We start from the raw sequence: 17988 nt of genomic DNA, 5'->3' as shown, positions 1-17988 counted from the left end.
TGCTGAGCCCTTTCTCCAGCCTCCTCAATTGAAACATACAGGAAACAAAAATATTAAAAGTAGAGAGATCAATACGCTAATTCTTAAGAAAAAAAAAATTAGCTCCACACATTCTGTGCATTGTTAGCGTGGCCCTAATTCTTAGTTTTAATTTAACTATATAATTTTAAAAGAAAAAAAAGCAAAAATGAAACAAAGCAAACCCTTTGCTGTGTTTGCACAGGTTTTTAGGACGAGCTTTAGGAACTCAGAGCTCTTGGTTCCCGTTCAAAATGGCGTATGCCATTTCACCTTTCTCTTTTAATATATAACTCCTGTATAGAATTCAAATTGAGGATCTAGAAAAGGGGAAATGAGGAAGCTATTTTAAAATATTGAGATTGTTCATAAAGACTTGTCTTAGGCATGCTGGGGTGGTATTTTCACATAAGCATTTGAAGTGAGTTCGAGGACCTCTTGGTTAGCAAGAGGTCAGTTCTCAGAACATTTACTTCCCTTTGTTACTTCTTCTCCTTTATTTTCACCTTCTGTGCTCACCAGTGTGGTCTAATCTGAAGGAAACCAATCTGGGATAAGACTTAAGTCTGATTCTCACTCTATGTAATAGGAAGAGTTCATTTTTATAACTGCTTATGCATCTGTATATCCTTGGTCCTTTGTCAAGATAGTAAATTAATTTATTCTTACATTGGCTTATATTTTGGTCAATTTTCCTGAGGTATAGCCATACAATAAACCTTGTCTATTCAGAAGGCATGGGGTGGTTGGTTTTATCTTGCATAGACACCTAAGAGAGCACTGCCACAATCAAATCATGGAGCACAGTGTTATCAGTAAATACTTGGTGCTGCCATCTTGGTGTTGCTTGGTTTGGTTGACTAGTTTACTCTAGTTAGCCACCATAGTGGGGATTACTAGTATCTCATTGTGGGTTCATTTCAATTTTCCATTGACTAGATAATGATGAACATCTCTTCCTGTGTTCATTGGCTATTTAAAAATTACCCAATCTTGGACTGGAGAGATGGCACAGTGGTTAAGAGCACTGTCTGCTCTTCCAGAGGTCCTGAGTTCAATTCCCAGCAACCACATGGTGGCTTACAACCATCTTTAATAAGATCTGGTGCCCTCTGCTGGCACAGAGGTATATGTACACACAGACTGCTCACATACATAAAATAAATAAATCTTTTTTTTAAATTACCCAATCTTATGCCCATTTACCTTAAAACGTAAGTATCAAGAGGCATTGTGTGTTCTACAAAGTCTTTGGCTTGTAAGGTTTTGTCACAGTGTGTGGTTTGTTTATTATTTATTCATATTACTGCAGGTGGGCTTTGAGTTCTCAAATGCCAAGACCATTCCCAGTTAGCTTGATCTCATGTTTGTGGATCAGATATAAGCTCTCAACAACTGCTCTAGGGCCATGCTCACCTGCCTACCTGCTGCCTGCTTCCTGTTATGCTGGTCATGTGGCTGTGGTGTCTTATCGCAGCAATAAAAAGGCAAACAAGACATTCCCTTTGTGTGGCTTCAGCGCCTTTGCCAAAACACTGATAGAGGGCTACGGATGTGTTCAGCGACGGAACATTTGCCTCGCATGAGAGAGGTCCAGCAGCCCACCCACCAAAAGTAAACGGTTTGCTTTATAGATAAGTAGCTCCCTAGGGATTGTATTCCATCTCTTCAATCTATATAACTCTCCTGTTTGTATACAGTGTGCTGATACTGGAACTTCAAAGGAAGTTTAAACTACATCACAACCTTTTCCTTCTTTTTGACTATTCTAAGACCTTCTATCCTTATACATTTTCAGTTAAGTTTGCCAACATCTAGGAAGGTTTGTCTTGTTTTGTTTGAGACATTTGCTTGAGACAAGGCATCTTATAGCCTGGGCTGGTACAGCAGTCATTATACAGCCAAAATTGACTTTAAACTTCTGATCTTCTCACAGCCCTGTGCTACCACAACCAGCATCACACGGTGCTGGGGACCCAACCCAGAGCTTCTTGCACACTAGGCAAGCACTCTGTCAACTAAGCTACATCCCTGGCCTACGATCTAGAAACTTCAATTGGAGTTTAATTTAACTTCTATGTCAACTGAGAGAGTTTGTACCTCAAAAATATTGATGTTGCCATTCCATGAAAATAATGGTTTGGGGAACTGAACCAAAGTCCTCATACATGTGAGGCAATTGATATAACAGTGAACTATACCCCAGCCCTCATTTAGCCATTTTAGAATTTCTCTCAGAAATTATCTGTGGTTTTCCATGTCCAGCAAACATTTATTATCAAATTTATTCACAAATCTCTTTAGTCTCCAGGAGTGACAAGACATTTTGGGAAAAAAAATTCTCTCTCCTGTGGTATAGTCAGATATCAATCTCCACAAATTGGACTTGAAGCCATTTTAGAAATGATTTGTGTAAAACCCAAGTAACAGAAGGAATATTGTACATGCAAGTCAACACCTGGGACAATTCTTAAGCAAGAACAGCTAGATTAGCCATAGCAGCATAGAAGATTAGGGATCTCTCTAGGGCACGATGCACACATTTACGATTTGCAGTTATTTTTGCTACTAGGATCTGCTGTCACTTTTGTTGACCAGACAAATGATTCCTATGTTTTAATGAGTTACTGGGCAGACTTTCTTAATAAAAGTCCCAAAGGAACAGATTTCAATTGTAAATATTTCAGTGAGCTTTGAGGCCTGGGGAAGTTTACTGTTTGAGCCTTATAATATAAATATTCTTAGGAACAATCCAATTCAAGTGCCATATCATACTATAAATCATTTCCAACCACAATGAAAACCCTGTAACACTTTGCTGCAAATACTCAGATAGAAACAGCTGGAATTGTTGGTGAAACATCAGATCACTGCCGTATCCCCTGACAGCACGGGCCCCCTGTGCATGCTCCTGAAGAAAAGGGGCGCTATTCTAGGCTAGACCCCCATCCTATATTCCTTCTGTAACAAGTCTGCTCTATTTTACAAATTCTGAAGTGTTTTTTAAACCACAGAATAATCCCATCAATGTTTTATCAGATATTAAGACAAAGAAACTCATGGCCTTAAATTAAGACTTCCCAAGCCTGAAAGCACTTCCATTCTCCCTGTCCGTGTTTCCTGTGTTGTTAAACTGAGGCACACAGCTGAGGGCTGTACTGAGGTGGCTATAGCAGAAGAGTGCCAGTGAATGAAATCAGAGTCACAGGCCTTATCATAACCTGACAATAAAAAAAAAATGTATTCAGGTCTCAGATCCTTTGACAAAAATAACTCTCATTTTCAAGAATAGAAAGTGTTAAGGGGGGTTTTATGTCTTCTTACAAGAAATTTCCATCCACTGGATGTAAATTTTACTTTTCATTCAAAAACACAACATGTTTTGGTACTGAAAACTTCCCGAGAAGCTGGGAGCTATGCTGCAGACTCTGAGTCACGGTTTTGCTCTGACTGGTGAGTGTGTGCTCCCTCTGGCTCTTACTAGAGAGAATCACTGAAACCGTTAGATCAAAAGGAAATGATCGGAACATCCTGTCTTGCTCTCAGTTCTGTAGGAAATCGAAAAGCACCAGGTCTACAGTTCTGAGTATTACCACCGGCTTCAAGGAACTGGGCAGAACATCAACCTGAAAGGCGGCTCCTTTGGGCCAAAATGAAGCTCAAAGGCCCCGATGTTTACATGATTCTGGAGTTTCTCCATAGGAAAAAGAAATGCTTGCAAATCAAATTAAGTCACAGACACAGATGCCTATCTAGGATAAAAAAAAAAACTGAATAATAAACTTAAGAAGACTGAAAATTTCACAAAAATTTCCACCTGGATAGAATACATCTCTATCAACCTCCCGATACACTTCTCTAATGCTCCTTTTTCTGTATGTTTTAACTAAACACTAGTTTAAGCCATTTCTCCCTAAAATGTTTCCTATAGAAAGGACAGCTGTTTTCTTTCAGCATGGTTAGTACTCAGGGTTTCTTTCAACATTATAAACTTAGGGGAGTTTTTAATATGCTTTAGCTTTTGAAGTTGGTAATAACATGTAATGTAGATCATCAATGTGGAAAAATCTGTCATGCATTTTTATTCAGGAGCTGGAAAGCCTAGGGAAACATTCCACAGACCACACTCTGATGCTTGTTGGCCTTTCATGTCTTTGGCCCTCTCTAAATAACAAACTTCTCTCTATCTCGCCCTTCTGTGGCACTGCTCTCTCTCAGCCATCTAACCTAGCAACACGTGGGCACAGGAATTTCAGAATTAGCAAATCCAGAACAGAACTCCTGACTTCCCACTCCACAGATGACTGCATCTTGGTGAATTGTATTATTGCTGTGTCATCTCACTCAAGCCAAAGATGTGGTGACCATCCTGTATCCATCTTTTCCTCACCCCACATCTGGTCCTTTATCACCTGTTCTCATTTCATTCTGCTGCAATGGCAAATACCAGGACCAACTAAGGGAAGGTAAGGGCTTATTTCATCTTAAAGGTGAGTCCATCATCAGGGCAGGAACCATTGAGGAATGCTGCTTGCTGGCTTGGTTATAGCCCAACAGTGGACTGAGCCCTCTTCTGTCAATGGAGGCAACTAAAACAATCCCCCACAGACACACCCATGGGCCAGTGTGACCTGGGCAACCCCTTGATTGAGATTACCTTCTCTGATGACTCTAAACTTGTCATCTCAAGCTACGAGTTAAAGCTAAGACACTGTGTTATCTTAAATCTCCAATATATTCCAAACACACCTCGTCTATATTTCCTACTATTATTCTAACTCCAGGCCCTTCCCCTCTCTAAACAACTAAAACACCTTCTTAACTAGTATCTTACCCTCCACCCCGGGCAATCCACCCTTCACACAGCCATTAATGACCTCTGTAAAGCAAGCTCAGGTCATCTCATCTTTTCCTGTGTCCACACCTCCCGTCCTAGCAGTCCTGCTGACTTGACTGCTCTCCACCTCTGACACTCTCAAAGCTCACTTCCAGCTCCTCTCCCTTGGAACTCCTAATTCTGGCTGGCCTGCCCTCCTCTGGCTCCTCAGCATTACAGGCTTGCTTAGAAACAGTGACTTGGCCATCACCGTCTGCCTGGACTGCTCTCCCAGCAAACGCCATGTGCCCGAGTCCTTCCTAGTCACGCAGGTCTCTGTTAACTATTACTTGCTTGGGCCTTTTCTACTTTTCATCCAAGGCAGCCACCTGGGCACCCACCTGTAACATCTCATCGTGTTTCACCATGGCAGCCACCTGGGCACCCACCTGTAACATCTCGTCGTGTTTTCACCATGGCACAAGGGCTTCACTAACATCTCCTTCCTTTTCTCAGGTTTACTCACTGATTATCTGCCACGCCCCCATATTAAGAAGAAAGTTCCAGGTTTGGCTCATGGCTATGTCTGGTGCTCAGTGTTTGCTGAGCAGCCAACTTCCCAAGCTCTCTTCTGTCTTCTGTTATCTGTACTTGGAAACATTTTGAAGCTATATCCAGTTGTTCAACTTCTTCACACACATAAAAAGAAGAAGAGATGCGCCTTCCTTTTCCCGAGTAAAATGCATATGGAGGCAAACATGTCCATGGGCCCTACTCAATGCCCCATGGGGAGCAAAAGATGAAATGTGGCTAAAGGCTATATGAGCAAAGCCAGAGGGAGGGATCAGAAATGTCTTCATGGAGAAAACAACAGGAGGAGCTGAGATTTGAAATGTGGGCCAAAAACTATGCAGAAGAAGGAATAAGGAGAAAGCAATGAGCAACACGGCAGGGAGGGGGCATACAATATGATACGGCGCTAAGATACAAGGGCCCAACTCGGCGAGGCAGTGCTAACGCACTTGAGAGCAGAAGCAGGCAGGAGGCAGACAGAGGCTGTCTGTGACACAGTTGAAGGACCCTGAACCCATAAGCAATATGGTAACGGAAACCCGAGGAGAGAACAGCATCATCAGAGTCCCGCTTTAGTTATGACATTCTCTGGCTCCAAGGCAGAAAGGAGGAAGATGATCAAGCAAAGGCTGGGAAGAACAGTAGAGATGCAAACACAGAGGATGCAGCTGTGCGGCATACCTGTAGTCCCAGCACCCGAGAGGCTGAGGGTGGAGGATTGTGAGATTGAGAGACTTTATCTCTAAAAATGGAACATATTAAGAATAATAAAGAACTATTTGGGAGGCAAGAAAGGATCCAGGACCTTGTGGTTATTGAAATAGGAGGATGGGAAGAAGAAAAGGAGAGAGCGAAAGATAAGAGCCAGAAGGCTCCAGGACGGGATACTTTGGTGTGGTGCTAGGCCCAAACAGACCAGCACTTGAGTCCTACTCCAGTCACGCTCTTGCTTATGGCTTTGCTAAGGTAACTTAAGGTTGCAGTTCTGCCTGATAAATGGGAATGTTAGAATTTGCATCATTACAGCTGAATGAGTTCACATGTGTAAAGTGTGGAGCATTGTGTCTGCTGTGTTAAATTCCCCATTACTACTGAACTTCAAAACTATCACCTCTGACCATGGAGGAGCTGTCCGTCCTGTCCTGCTTGAGCAAAAGGGCCCACCTCCTCCCTCTGTCATTCCAACTCTTCCCTTCCTGGGCCTCATCCTCCATGACCCCCCTGAGTCAATCCTATAAGCATACACACAAACAAGTTCTCCATTGAAAATAGAAACTTTTCTCTTGGTCCAACTTGTCTATGTCTACGGGACCATTTCTTTTCCTTCATAGCAAGTCTGCTTGGCTGCAATTTCTCTCTTCTCCCTCCCTTCCAAACACACTACAACTGAGCTTTCTCACGCACACCCACACAGATCGACACTTCCCCCTTTCCTCATGTTGCCTGACCTGTGAATGTTAGAAATCATGGTTCCTTCCCTCTGCTCCAAACACTTTCCTCCCTAAGCTCCCAGGTAGCCAGACTTCCTGCATGCCTTCCATCTCTTTGACCACTCCCTTTCAAGTTCATGCAAAGATGGAGGCCTGCTGACCATCCTTGGCTTTCTTGAGGAAGGACAAAAGGACCTATGCTTTAGGATAACAGCAACCAGGAAGAACACAACAAAACGCAGACTTGGATGTCTGAATCCTGCCTGTGAGGCCATCTCCTACTCTACCTGCAATAGGGGTGTCTACTCTACAGTCAGATCAAACCCGTGAGCTGGGGAGGCACTTCAGGCTTGAGCACTTGCCTGCCTAGCATACGTGAGGACCTGGGTTGAGCCTCAGCATCAAAATGAGTAATGAATCTAATCTTCCCTGGACAAAAGTGTCAGCCAAGGCACCTGGGCAAGTTTTTCTGCACACTGTGCAACATTTATCCTAAGGGTCATCTTTGGCTGCTGTCCTTCTCTCCTGGCCATGTCCAGTCCCTCTGTTTCAACATTCAAGATAGACCCGGCATCTTCTCACATCTCTGCCACCCCTTGGCCAGGCAAACTGGGTAATAGGCTCCTATCAGGTCTCCCTGCCTTTGCCCCATGGCAGTCTATTCTCATTGAAGAAACTGGAGTGGGGTGGGATCTTTTAAATCAAATTGTCAAACCTCTACTCAAAACTCTTCAGGGCTTTTAGTCCTGGAATTAATGCCCAAGCCTTTGCACTCAGCAGGACACACAATCTGGTTAACTGACTTCATTTCCTCTCTGCTCTCACTGCTCGCTGCTCCGCCCACTCTTACTTTCTTGTCTTCAAACATGGCTAATGTGAGAACTCTATTCTTGCTGCTGCCTTGATCTAGAATGTTCCTCCGGTCCCAAGTTTCATTGCTTCACCTCCTTCTCAGCTTTGCTGGGATGTCACTGTCTCTGCATCCTCCCTCAGTCTTCTCTAACCAGCCTAAAATTCCTGTCTCCCTAGACCTAGCCTTCCACGCTGAGTTGTTTTTTTCTCCTGGTTCTTATAATGTCCAGTTTTCATTCCCTTGTCTTTAATGATTCATCTATTAGACTATAAATCCCACAAAGGCAAGAATGGTCTGTTTATTTTTCTTTTACTTCTTTGCCTCTAGTTTCTAATGGCCAGTGCCTGGCATGTAGCAGATACTCAAAATCCTCCGGCTGGATCATGCATTTCAGACCATCCAGGACAAACACGCAGATATCTGGGATTGTTACCTGAGAGAGACGCTACACAAAAGATAAGATTGTTATTATCACAAATACATACGTGCTTCTGTAAGCAAAGAAGGAAATGAGGTTTCCCTCGGAGCCAAACAAAGAGAACCAGACTGAGGACATAAACCTACAAAACTTTTAGTAGCTATCGCATACCTGATCACTCCCAGCTGTGGCCAGATGGCACTATTGGCTACCCACTCAGTACCATTTCTCCCCATGTACGCAACCAGCTCGCTCCTCCCTCCTCCTGGAAGACCGGGTGCTGAAACCCCAGGTTACCACTCTATCTCTGAACTTAAGTGAAAGAATGTTGTATTATTTTGACTGTTTGGAATTGGTTTCCTGTTTGGGGGGGGAGGCGGGGTAAAAACACTGATAAGCTGTTCAACATTTCTATGAAATACTGCCAACTTTCCTATAGTATTTCTACAAATCATCTACACACACGCTTCTGGGTTTCTATTATTTCAGACTTTGGGGGCTTTGATCACAACCACTTTTTAATTTTGTCAGTGTGTGGGTGTCTGAGGCATATGTGTGGGGCTCAGAGGACAACTGTCAGGAATTCTCTCTCTTACTGTGGTCTCCGGTGCTCAGACTCTCGCTTGCTTGTCGCCCCTGAGCTACGGCCCCATCAGAGCCTTTCTAAATGTTCCTTTTCCCAGACGCTAACCTCAGCATTATATTCACTTAATGACACTTTCTCACAAGTTTCCTCAAAACTAGTCAGATCGAAAGTCTTTAGCAGTGTCTGTCGATGGCATTTGCTATACACTTTTTAGTATACTTATACAATGGTGAGTCTCTGCTTTAAACTGTTAGCTGCATTTACCAGGTACAGTTCGAAATACTAAAGCTTCATCAGTACTTTCAACTCCTCCTCCCAACTCCAAAGGGATAGATTCTGATGCTCCCACTTTGTAGACTTGAAAAATAAAAGCGTGCGTGCACAAAAATCTATAACCACTCACCCACGTGTTACTGGGCTAGCACACTGGAGAAGCACCATTAAAGCCTAGGCTGCACTTAGCTGCACTGAAGGTGTAACTGCAAACCCAAGAAATTAATCACAAGGTATGCATACACTTAAACAAAACCTTAACCTCCCTAGTTCTAAAATTAGATCTTAAAATGTTCCTGCTCTTGGGCGCCTGAAGGATGAACGTGTAAGGGAACCCAGTCAAATCAGCAACCTATCCAGCCCATTCCCAAAGTCTAAAAGGTGACCCAAGTCAGGGGTCCTCTAACGTGCTGGCACCGAGTGGAGTTGTGGGGAGCCATGCCAAATTCTGCCATGTCTGAAATCCTGGGCTTAGGCTGCATGCTGTGACCTTCGAGTTGCTGACCTTTGCCTCACCAGGTCTTGTGTTCTAGGCTATCCTTGGACTATTTATCTTTGAAAGAAGTAGGGAAGTCTCAACTTGGAACCACCCAGAAGATCAAGGAAATTCTTACAGGGAACTACTCAGAGAACTAGGAAGTTCTACAGGGAGCGATTCAGGCTATTGTGTTCTTCTTGCCTTGGGAGCTAGGGAGAGAGGGATCAGAATAGATCCTGTTGACCTTACTATATAAAGTCTTACTCGTCCGCATTAAAGAAAAACCTTAATCAGAAATTTCCTGACTTGATTCGTTATTTCTCGCGTCTCTGTACCCTACACTCAGTCCTCACTCCCTCTTTCAGGTGAACCCTGATTCTATTTTTCCCGCGGCAATCCATGCCAGGTAGCGGAGGAGGAGCTGGGAAACAGGAGACAGCCCGCCCCGCCCCTGCCCCAGCGCGTAACAGAGCTGGGAGTCCAACTGCAAAGGGCTTGTCACCGCCCGGTAGCGGAAAGCGTGGCGGCGCGGCTTGAGAAGAAACAACCGAGGACGCCCCTCAAAGAGCAGGAGCACGTGGGCCTGCGAGAATGGCGCTGACAACAGCCCTACCAGGCGTCGTCCCGCAGCAGGACCAGATGGCGTTACCTCGGCCCCAGTGGCCACCACCAATACCGCCATGGCCGCCTTGCCGGCCGAGAAGCGGCCACTGCGCAGGCGCGCCCGAGGACCAGCAGGTGGGCGGGATCACGAGCCGGAAGTGTGCTCTCCTACAGGCCTTTCCGGAAACCCGGCGGGCCGTAACTGCCTGGAGTTCCGGCCTCCAGACGGAACTTCGCGTCGCTGGGCAACCGGAGCGGGCGCGGCAGACTCGCTCTACGCTCCAGGGAGAAAGCCTACTGTAGCAGCGACTAGCTGCGCGCACCTCCTCGCGTCGCGCCCGCTTCCCCGAGAACCGCGTCCCCGCGCATCGCGGCATCCCTGCCCTTGGCACTACTTACACGTCTCCGGCTCCCACGACTCCTTAACCCCCACCTGCTTCCGAGTCCCCCTCCACCGAAGGGGTGGCGGTTCGACCCCTGCCATGGCTTCGGCGATGACAGACCACAACCCTCGGGCCTCCCGCACCTACACCTACACCAGCAGGCCCCGGGCCGTGCCTTGCCAGCGCCGCCGCTACCGGGACAGCCTCTTGCAGCCGTGAGTGACCCAAAGTAGCTGCTGTGTGGTTTCCACTTTGCATCCCATCTGCTTTCCCTAGTCTACACTGAGTCAAAACTTCCTGCCCTAAAACAGCACAACTGTAGTTAAGAGGCACAGCTGGTCTGAGCCATGACATGGACGCCACCAAACAGCACTCTGGGGTGGTTCCATCTCTCCATCATGCATATGAGGAAAGGGAAGCACTGAAGTACGTAGGCAGCTAGCCACATAAAGGTCTTCTCACAGCAGCCTGGGTGGAATTAGGTTAGCCTTCCATGCAGGACCACAAAGCATACTGTTACCCTAGTGACTATTTGCAAATATTCAGGCCTGTATACGTAATAAAGACCACGGAGTTTGTGGTTCTCTTAAAGGGCTTTCTCCAAGCTTCATGTTTCGGAATAGCAGGGCAGAGAGTGCAACCTTCGAAGGTCGTGGTGCCACGGCTGTAATCCCAGCACTAGGGGGAGGCAGATCTCTGTGAATTCAAGCCCAGCCTGATCTACAAATCGAGTCCAGAACAGCCAAGGTTACACAGAGAAGCTCTGTTTCGAAAAAGCAAACAAACAAAAGGAGTGCAGACTTGGTGGTAGCCAGGAACTCTGCACCTTCTGTTCACCTAGAACCCTGCCTAACACAGGAAGCACTCAGCCTAACTTGGAGTAGTGACACGGGCCTGTTACCCTAGCTCACTCAGACGCAGACGCTGTAGGATGGATGGACTTTTTTTTTTAAATAACTAGTTGATTTTTATGTTGAAATAAGGTGTTGACTAAATCAATGTATCAAAGCAATGCAAACGCATAGTGAAATGTAGTAGTTACTTACAGAGGAGACTGATTAAGACCTTTAATCGTAGAATGGTTATGTTAAACGTATACTGGGGGGTGTCCTTAGCTAAACTGGCTGCTGAGTGACTATATGACCACATCCAAAGAGTGAGTATTTTTTGGTCAATTTGACTGTATTCTACAAGGTCCTAATCCAGTCTTGTTCAAAAGCTTCTATATCGACCATAGTAAATAACTTTCCCAGATAACACATGGCTAGACTGGATAACAGTACGTTTTAAGGGGATAAAGATTACAAATTATCTTCGTTAGATGCATGACTGGACTGAATCCCAGTATTATGTGTAGGTATGAGAAGCCAGTTTCACCAGCACAGAAATGGGAATATTTCATTTTTCTCTCAGAGAAACTGAAAGTTTTAAGGTTAATACAAGCCCAGTGTAGTTTGGAGACTTCTGCCTTCTTGTAGCATAATAAACTGTAAAAACTGAAAGAAAGCATTTGAACACAGGTTTTCTCATTCATAAACAAGGGGTTTTTAGCAGACTGAGCACCCCTAATCTGGAAGCCCAAAACTGTTTATGTGTCTGGGTGTGGTGTGTGTGTGGTATGTGTGTGTCTGTGTCTGTGTGTCTCTGTGTTTGTGTGTCTGTGTGTGGTGTGTCTTTGTATGTGTGTCTGTGTGTGTGTGCCTGAGGGTACAGGTGTCAGTGGAGCCCAGAAGAGGGCATCAGAGCCCCAGAACTGGAGTTGCAGAAGGGTGTGAGCTGCCTACCATGGGTGCTGGGAACCAGACTCTGGCCCTCTGCAAGAGCAGTATGAGCTTTTACCCTTGAGCCTTCCTTCAAGTCCCCAAATCTGAAGGTCTTTGAATGCCACGATGCCACATTATGTAACCAGAATACAGGTACAGTAAATATATATATATATATAATTACCTCTGGGCTGTGTATGCAAGGCATATATGAAACATGTTTATATTTAAGTCATTTATGTGCAAATATTCTGAACCATGAGAGAAAATATGAAGTACTTCTGTCCCAAGTATTGCAGGTAAGGTTACTCAGCCTATGCATACCTTGTGTATTTGTTGATAGGGAAGTGATTACAAGCATGTACATACAGCTAAGGTCACCTGTAGGCTTGTGCCCAAACCAAGTTAAGACACCTTTGTTTTACAAATCTGTTAGCAAAGAGCATGTAAACTTTCTAGTGTTTTTAATTCAGGGAAATGAAAATTTTGTACTGTACCTTCTATTTGACTCTGATCAAATGAAGCTTAGAATTTTCATGGCTGACAGAATATTGACAGCTCCCTAGAGATATCCTCACAGAATGCCCAGGACCCGGGAATGCATGGCCTTGGGTGGTCAAATGCACGCATCAGTATTGCTAAATTTCCAGGTTAAAGGGAGGCAATTGTCCAGGTGGGGCCATGTCAGGGAAACCAATACAAGTGAAAGGAGGCAGGAGGACTGAGTCAGAGGTGTCGTGAGGACAGGAGCAGAGGGTAGAGTGGGGCTCCGTCAGTTACTTCTCTCTGGTTGCTATGATGAAGTGCCGAACAGAAGCCAGCCTGACAGAGGAAGTTTATTTCAGCTTCCGGTACAAATGGATGGAGTTTATCATGGCGGAGAATTGACATCACATTGCAGTCACACAGCAGAGAAAGACGGGTGCTGATATTCAGCTTGCTTCCCCTTTCTATTCGGTATGGGACCCCAGACTGTGGAATGATGCCATCCTCAGTATCTGTCCACAAATCCAGTCCGACAAAAGGTACAAGAAGGAAAACTCTAACCCAAGGAGGCTAACTACACCCATGAAAACACAGGAAATTATTTCACAGGAGCAAAACCAAAAGAAGGGAAGAGTGCACACACACACACACACCACCACCACCACCACCACCACCACCAGACACCAACACCAAAATAACAGGAGTTCTACAGTTTTATTAGCCACTAAGGCCTAGTCGTATAAGACAAGACTGTTTCAACAATAGCTGGAGGAAAGCAGCAAGGGAGCATGTGTCGTCCTCTCTGAGAGCAGACGGAATGATACGAGGTCTCATCGTCCAGTGGTCTCTCACATCTCTGGAGGTGATGGGGAAAGAGGGTGTCCTTTTGCAAGAGGCCAACTGGGTGGGGGTACCAAGGGTTAGCAGAGGCCTCACCCTTGCCTTCTGCCTTGCCTCACCCCTTCTTTTTGCCTTCTCTAAACTAGGCCTTTTCTTCTGTACTGTTTTTAGTTCATCTTTACATTCTCATACCAGTGACAGTAAATTTTCTTAGTTTAAATACACAAGCAGAGAACTGAAGCTCCGTCCATCCTGTAAGGTTTACGTTCAGATTTAATTACCTGTGCAATGGGAATTGTTCCCATTTATTGGACACTGCTACGGTGCCAGATATGGTAGCCCTCACTACAGCTCCGACACGTAGGTGACATCGCTGTCATTTCCCGAGCCACAGTCTATACAGAGATCAATTCAACAGTCTGTCCCATGACTCCTCTTCCTTCTTCTAGGCCACTGTGGGCCAGTTAGCTGTACTTGGAAGCGATTAGCGATTAGTTTAAGCCAGTCTGTGCAGTGCTGGGTTGTAGCATGTTGACACACATGCTGTAGACGATGGCAATGCACATAGGAGCCTACCAAATACTGAGAAAGGCAGGCACTTCATGTCAAGAGAGAAGCAAAGCATGCTGGGAGGGTATAGAAGAAGGCCACCATCCCTACAGGGGCACGAGGAAGTGTGGTAGGACGTGAGGAAATAGATGAGTTTGGAGAATAGGAAAGAGAAGGTTTTCAGAGAAAAGACATCACATGCTCAAAACTTCCATTTTAAAAAAAGAAATGAAGTCTGTTTGAAAACTCTGAAAGACCAGTGTGGCTAGAAAACAGAAGACCAAGGAAGAAAGGGACCCAAGTAGCATGGGAAAGCTGCGAGAGCAAGCTGTGTGAGGGTAGAGAGCTACAGTCAGCTTTCCCTTCTGTGCTAGTGGTGCTGGAAGCAGAGGAGACAGAGGGAGAGGAAAGGTGATAGCAGGGGTCGGGAGAGCTTTAAAATTATCCTTGTTGGTGGTTTTCAGCTTATAAAAGTAATACATCTTTATAGGAACAACAGAAAAGCCAGGTATGGTGGTGCAGCCTTTAATCCCAGCACTCAGGAGGCAGAGGCTGGCAGATCTTTGTAAGTTCAAGGCCAGCCTGGTCTGCAAAAGTGAGTCCTGGATAGCCAGGGCTACACAGAGAAACCCTGTCTCGAAAAACCAAAAAGAGGGAGAGAGAGAGAGAGAGAGAGAGAGAGAGAGAGAGAGAGAGAGAGAGAGAGAGAGAGAGAAAATAAAAATAGTGAACTAAAAACAGTTAATTATCTCCTGCTCACTTTTGCTTCCTCGCTGTTTAGCCATTGTCTAGTTCTTTGTACAGTTAAAATGTCCCCTATTAAATAAGCTTTAAATATATTTCCTCCTATTTCCATATTTGTACAGGCACATACATATTCATAAGGAGCATCTGAAGGAATCCATTTGTGTCTAGGGCATTCTTATGACTTATACCCCAATCCTCCCTTTCTGCCTGTTGACCCACTCCTGTCCGTAAGGCAAACCATGCTATCAGTGTTGTATGCATTTTCCTGTAATTTTAAAAATCATAGCTTATTTATGGATACCCACAACAGCTGTGTGTGTATGTCTGTGTCTATGTGTGTGTGTGTGTGTCTGTGTGTGTACTCTCCATCACTGAACAGAGAGACCAAGAACACTAGCAGAAGAGAGAGAAGATTTAGCTTACAGTTCAGAGGTCGTGCGTGGTCATTTGGCTGTTTCTGGGGGTGCAGCAAGCATCATGGTGGAAAGTGTGTGAGGAAACAGAAAGCAGAGGAGAAAATAACAGGAAAGAGTGAGAGCCAAGACATACCCTTCAGCATCGGACTTCTAGTGACTTCATTCCATCCAGTTAAAGCCAGCTTTTTATGATTGCACCTCTCCATAGTCTGTTCAAATTTGAATCCGCCAGTGGCCTATAAATTATTGATGGAGTCAGAGAACTCTGCAACACCCTCACAGACGTCACTGATCTCCAAGCCAGTCAAGTCGACAAGATAACCATCACAGTTTATTTCATAGCAACAGTAACACACACAGGTCCAAACCTCTTCTGCCCTCTTAATACCTGGAGTGCTCAGTCAGTTTCCATAGCATCGTGGTCATGTAGAGTGTGGGTGTAACCATCGTGAAAACTTTGCACCAATGATACTCAGCTTTTGCTACAAAGAGTGAGGTTTGGCAGATAACTGTTTGCTGGCCCTTTTACTTCTATTAGGAAGGTTCTCGGGAATGTAATTATTAAGCCATACACATTTTTAATGTGAGCAAATGCAATATACCTGTCTTCCAAGAATATTTAAGCATACACATTACCCCTTTATCAACATTTGGTGTCATGGATTGTGTTGTTTTGATAGTGGCAACCCAGTATTTTCCCTTATTATTTTTATTACAGTAGGAGGCATTAACCAAGTCAGTACTACTTGGGTATTTCTCTGATAGTCCAGGTAAAAGATGGTGATGGCAGCGTGCACCAAGTGGGTCTCGGGAAGGCTGGGGCTTGCAGTCAGTACTTCTTGCTAGCTATAGGATGGGGAGGGGGAGGGGAAGGCAGTCACAGGTGACTCCCAGCGTTCTTGGATAAGTCACAGCTGTGTTTATTGGAACCACTTAATCAACTTGAAGTCAGAATGAGAGGATAGTTCAATTGTGAAATTGTCTTTGGCAGCTGGAAATTCCTAGAGTTGAAAGTCCTAAGCTAAAAAATAAAATTGGTCTGTAGATTGTAACTGAAGCTTTGCACATAGATGAGTCATCTAAGACAAGGGTTCTCAACTTGTGGGTCACATGTCAGATATATACATCATAACAATAGCAGGATTACAGTTGTGAAGTAGCCATTAAATAATTTTGTGGTTGGGGGTTACCACCAAAAGAGGAACTGTTTTAAAGGGTCACAGATTATGGACAAGAGAAAGCTGAGCCTTAGGAAGTACAGACAAGTAGCTGGGAAACAGCCAGAAGACTAGAAAGGAGCGTGTTCCCGTGCAGAGCACAAGCTGAGACCGAGTAGCGTGGACAGAAACACATGCCTGTATGTTCCTGTTCAGGAGAGGCTTGGGGACGGGTCAGCAGCGGGTCCTTTCCATTTCTCTTCTGCTCAAAGGAGTAATAGTTCCCAACATGAAATTATTGTGAGTGATAAGATTTGTAGTCAAGTGGTGGTGGCTTACGCCTTTAATCTCAGCACTTGGAAGGCGGAAACAGGTGGGTCTCTGAGGTGGAGGCCAGCCTGGTCTATAGAATGAATTCCAAGGCAGCCAGGGCTCTATAGAGGAACCCTGTCTCAAAAAACAAACACAGGGAAAAATTGTAAGGTCCTGCCATGTAGTGACTATTACATAAACGGTAGTTCTGTCTCCATATTTTATGGCCTGTACCACAATTTCTTGTGTACATTTTTAGATATTTTATTTCAGTGTGTATGTGTACATGATGTAAGAGACACAGGTTCCATGGAACTGAACCATCTGCTGGGGACCAGCCTGGGTCTTCTGGGAGAACAACTGCTCCTAAGCACCAAGCCATCTCTCTTGCCCCTGTAACATATTTTTAATCCACATTCTACTGAAATGGGTTGACTTAATGATATAAATACTATAACACTCACTTAGGATTTTCTGTTTTACAGAGCTGAAGAGCCTTTGAACTATGGAAACATAATGTATGACAGAAGGGTGATCCGAGGCAACACTTATGCACTGCCCACAGGACAGGTGGTAAGCAGGCTGCGGCCTTGTCCTGGTCTAATTCTGTAGTGCAACAGCACGACGCACACAGCAGCTAGAAAAGGGAAAGGTTGTTTGGCTTACGCTTCGTCACTGAGAGAGTCAGGGCAGGAGCTCAACAGGAACTGAGGCAGAAACAATGGAGAGATGCTGCCGTCCATCTGACGTGCTCAGTCCACCTGCCTACACAGCCTAAGCATGGTGCTTCCCACCTCACGTCAGTCTCCTGCGGACAAGGCCACAGGCTAACCCAATCTGGGCAGTCCTCAGTCCAGCTTCCCTCTCCCAGCTGGCTCTGGCTTGGCGTCAAGTTGGCAGTAAGAACTAACCAGGACGGTTGTCCAACAGCCTTCATGTAATCTGGTGAAGATCAGGGGTGTGTGTGTGTGAGTGTGTGTGTGTGTGTGAGAGAGAGAGGGAGAGAGAGAGAGAGAGAGAGAGAGAGAGAGAGTGAGTGTGTGTGTGTGTGAGAGAGAGAGATTTTAATCTGTCACCTAAAACATTTATAAAATGAAATAAATTACTTGAAGAATGAAATTTTAAAGGCATAGAGGCTGGAAGTATAGGCCATGATAGAGCAGTTGCCTGGCATGCACAAGGCCCTCATTACATCCCCCCAAGTATGTTTGTATATATGTGCACATGTGTGCGTGCATTAGATATGTATGTGCATGTGTGCGGGTACATATGCATGTGGGTCCAGTG

At 45.0% G+C, this 17988-nt stretch overlaps 1 protein-coding gene across 4 annotated transcripts in view; it reads left to right on the top strand.

The window, feature by feature from the left end:
• Positions 1-9898: 9898 nt before the first annotated feature.
• RSPH3 (radial spoke head 3) overlaps positions 9899-17988 on the top strand; it is a 58559-nt gene continuing 50469 nt past the window's right edge. Inside the window, exons 1-2 of one of the 4 annotated variants that reach the window (XM_084776448.1) lie at positions 9899-10646; positions 17187-17274. In XM_084776448.1, coding sequence (XP_084632574.1) covers positions 10126-10646; positions 17187-17274 — 609 coding nt within the window. In that variant the 5' untranslated portion in view covers positions 9899-10125. The remainder of the gene's footprint in view (positions 10647-17186; positions 17275-17988) is intronic. The other 3 variants (XM_084776449.1, XM_084776450.1, XM_084776451.1) reach the window with 3 other exon arrangements.

The sequence above is a fragment of the Acomys minous genome (assembly GCF_964271855.1).
Source record: "Acomys minous genome assembly, chromosome: 3".
In the NCBI taxonomy this organism is placed as follows: Eukaryota; Metazoa; Chordata; class Mammalia; order Rodentia; family Muridae; genus Acomys; species Acomys minous.
This window is presented reverse-complemented; position numbering and strand designations above follow the sequence as displayed.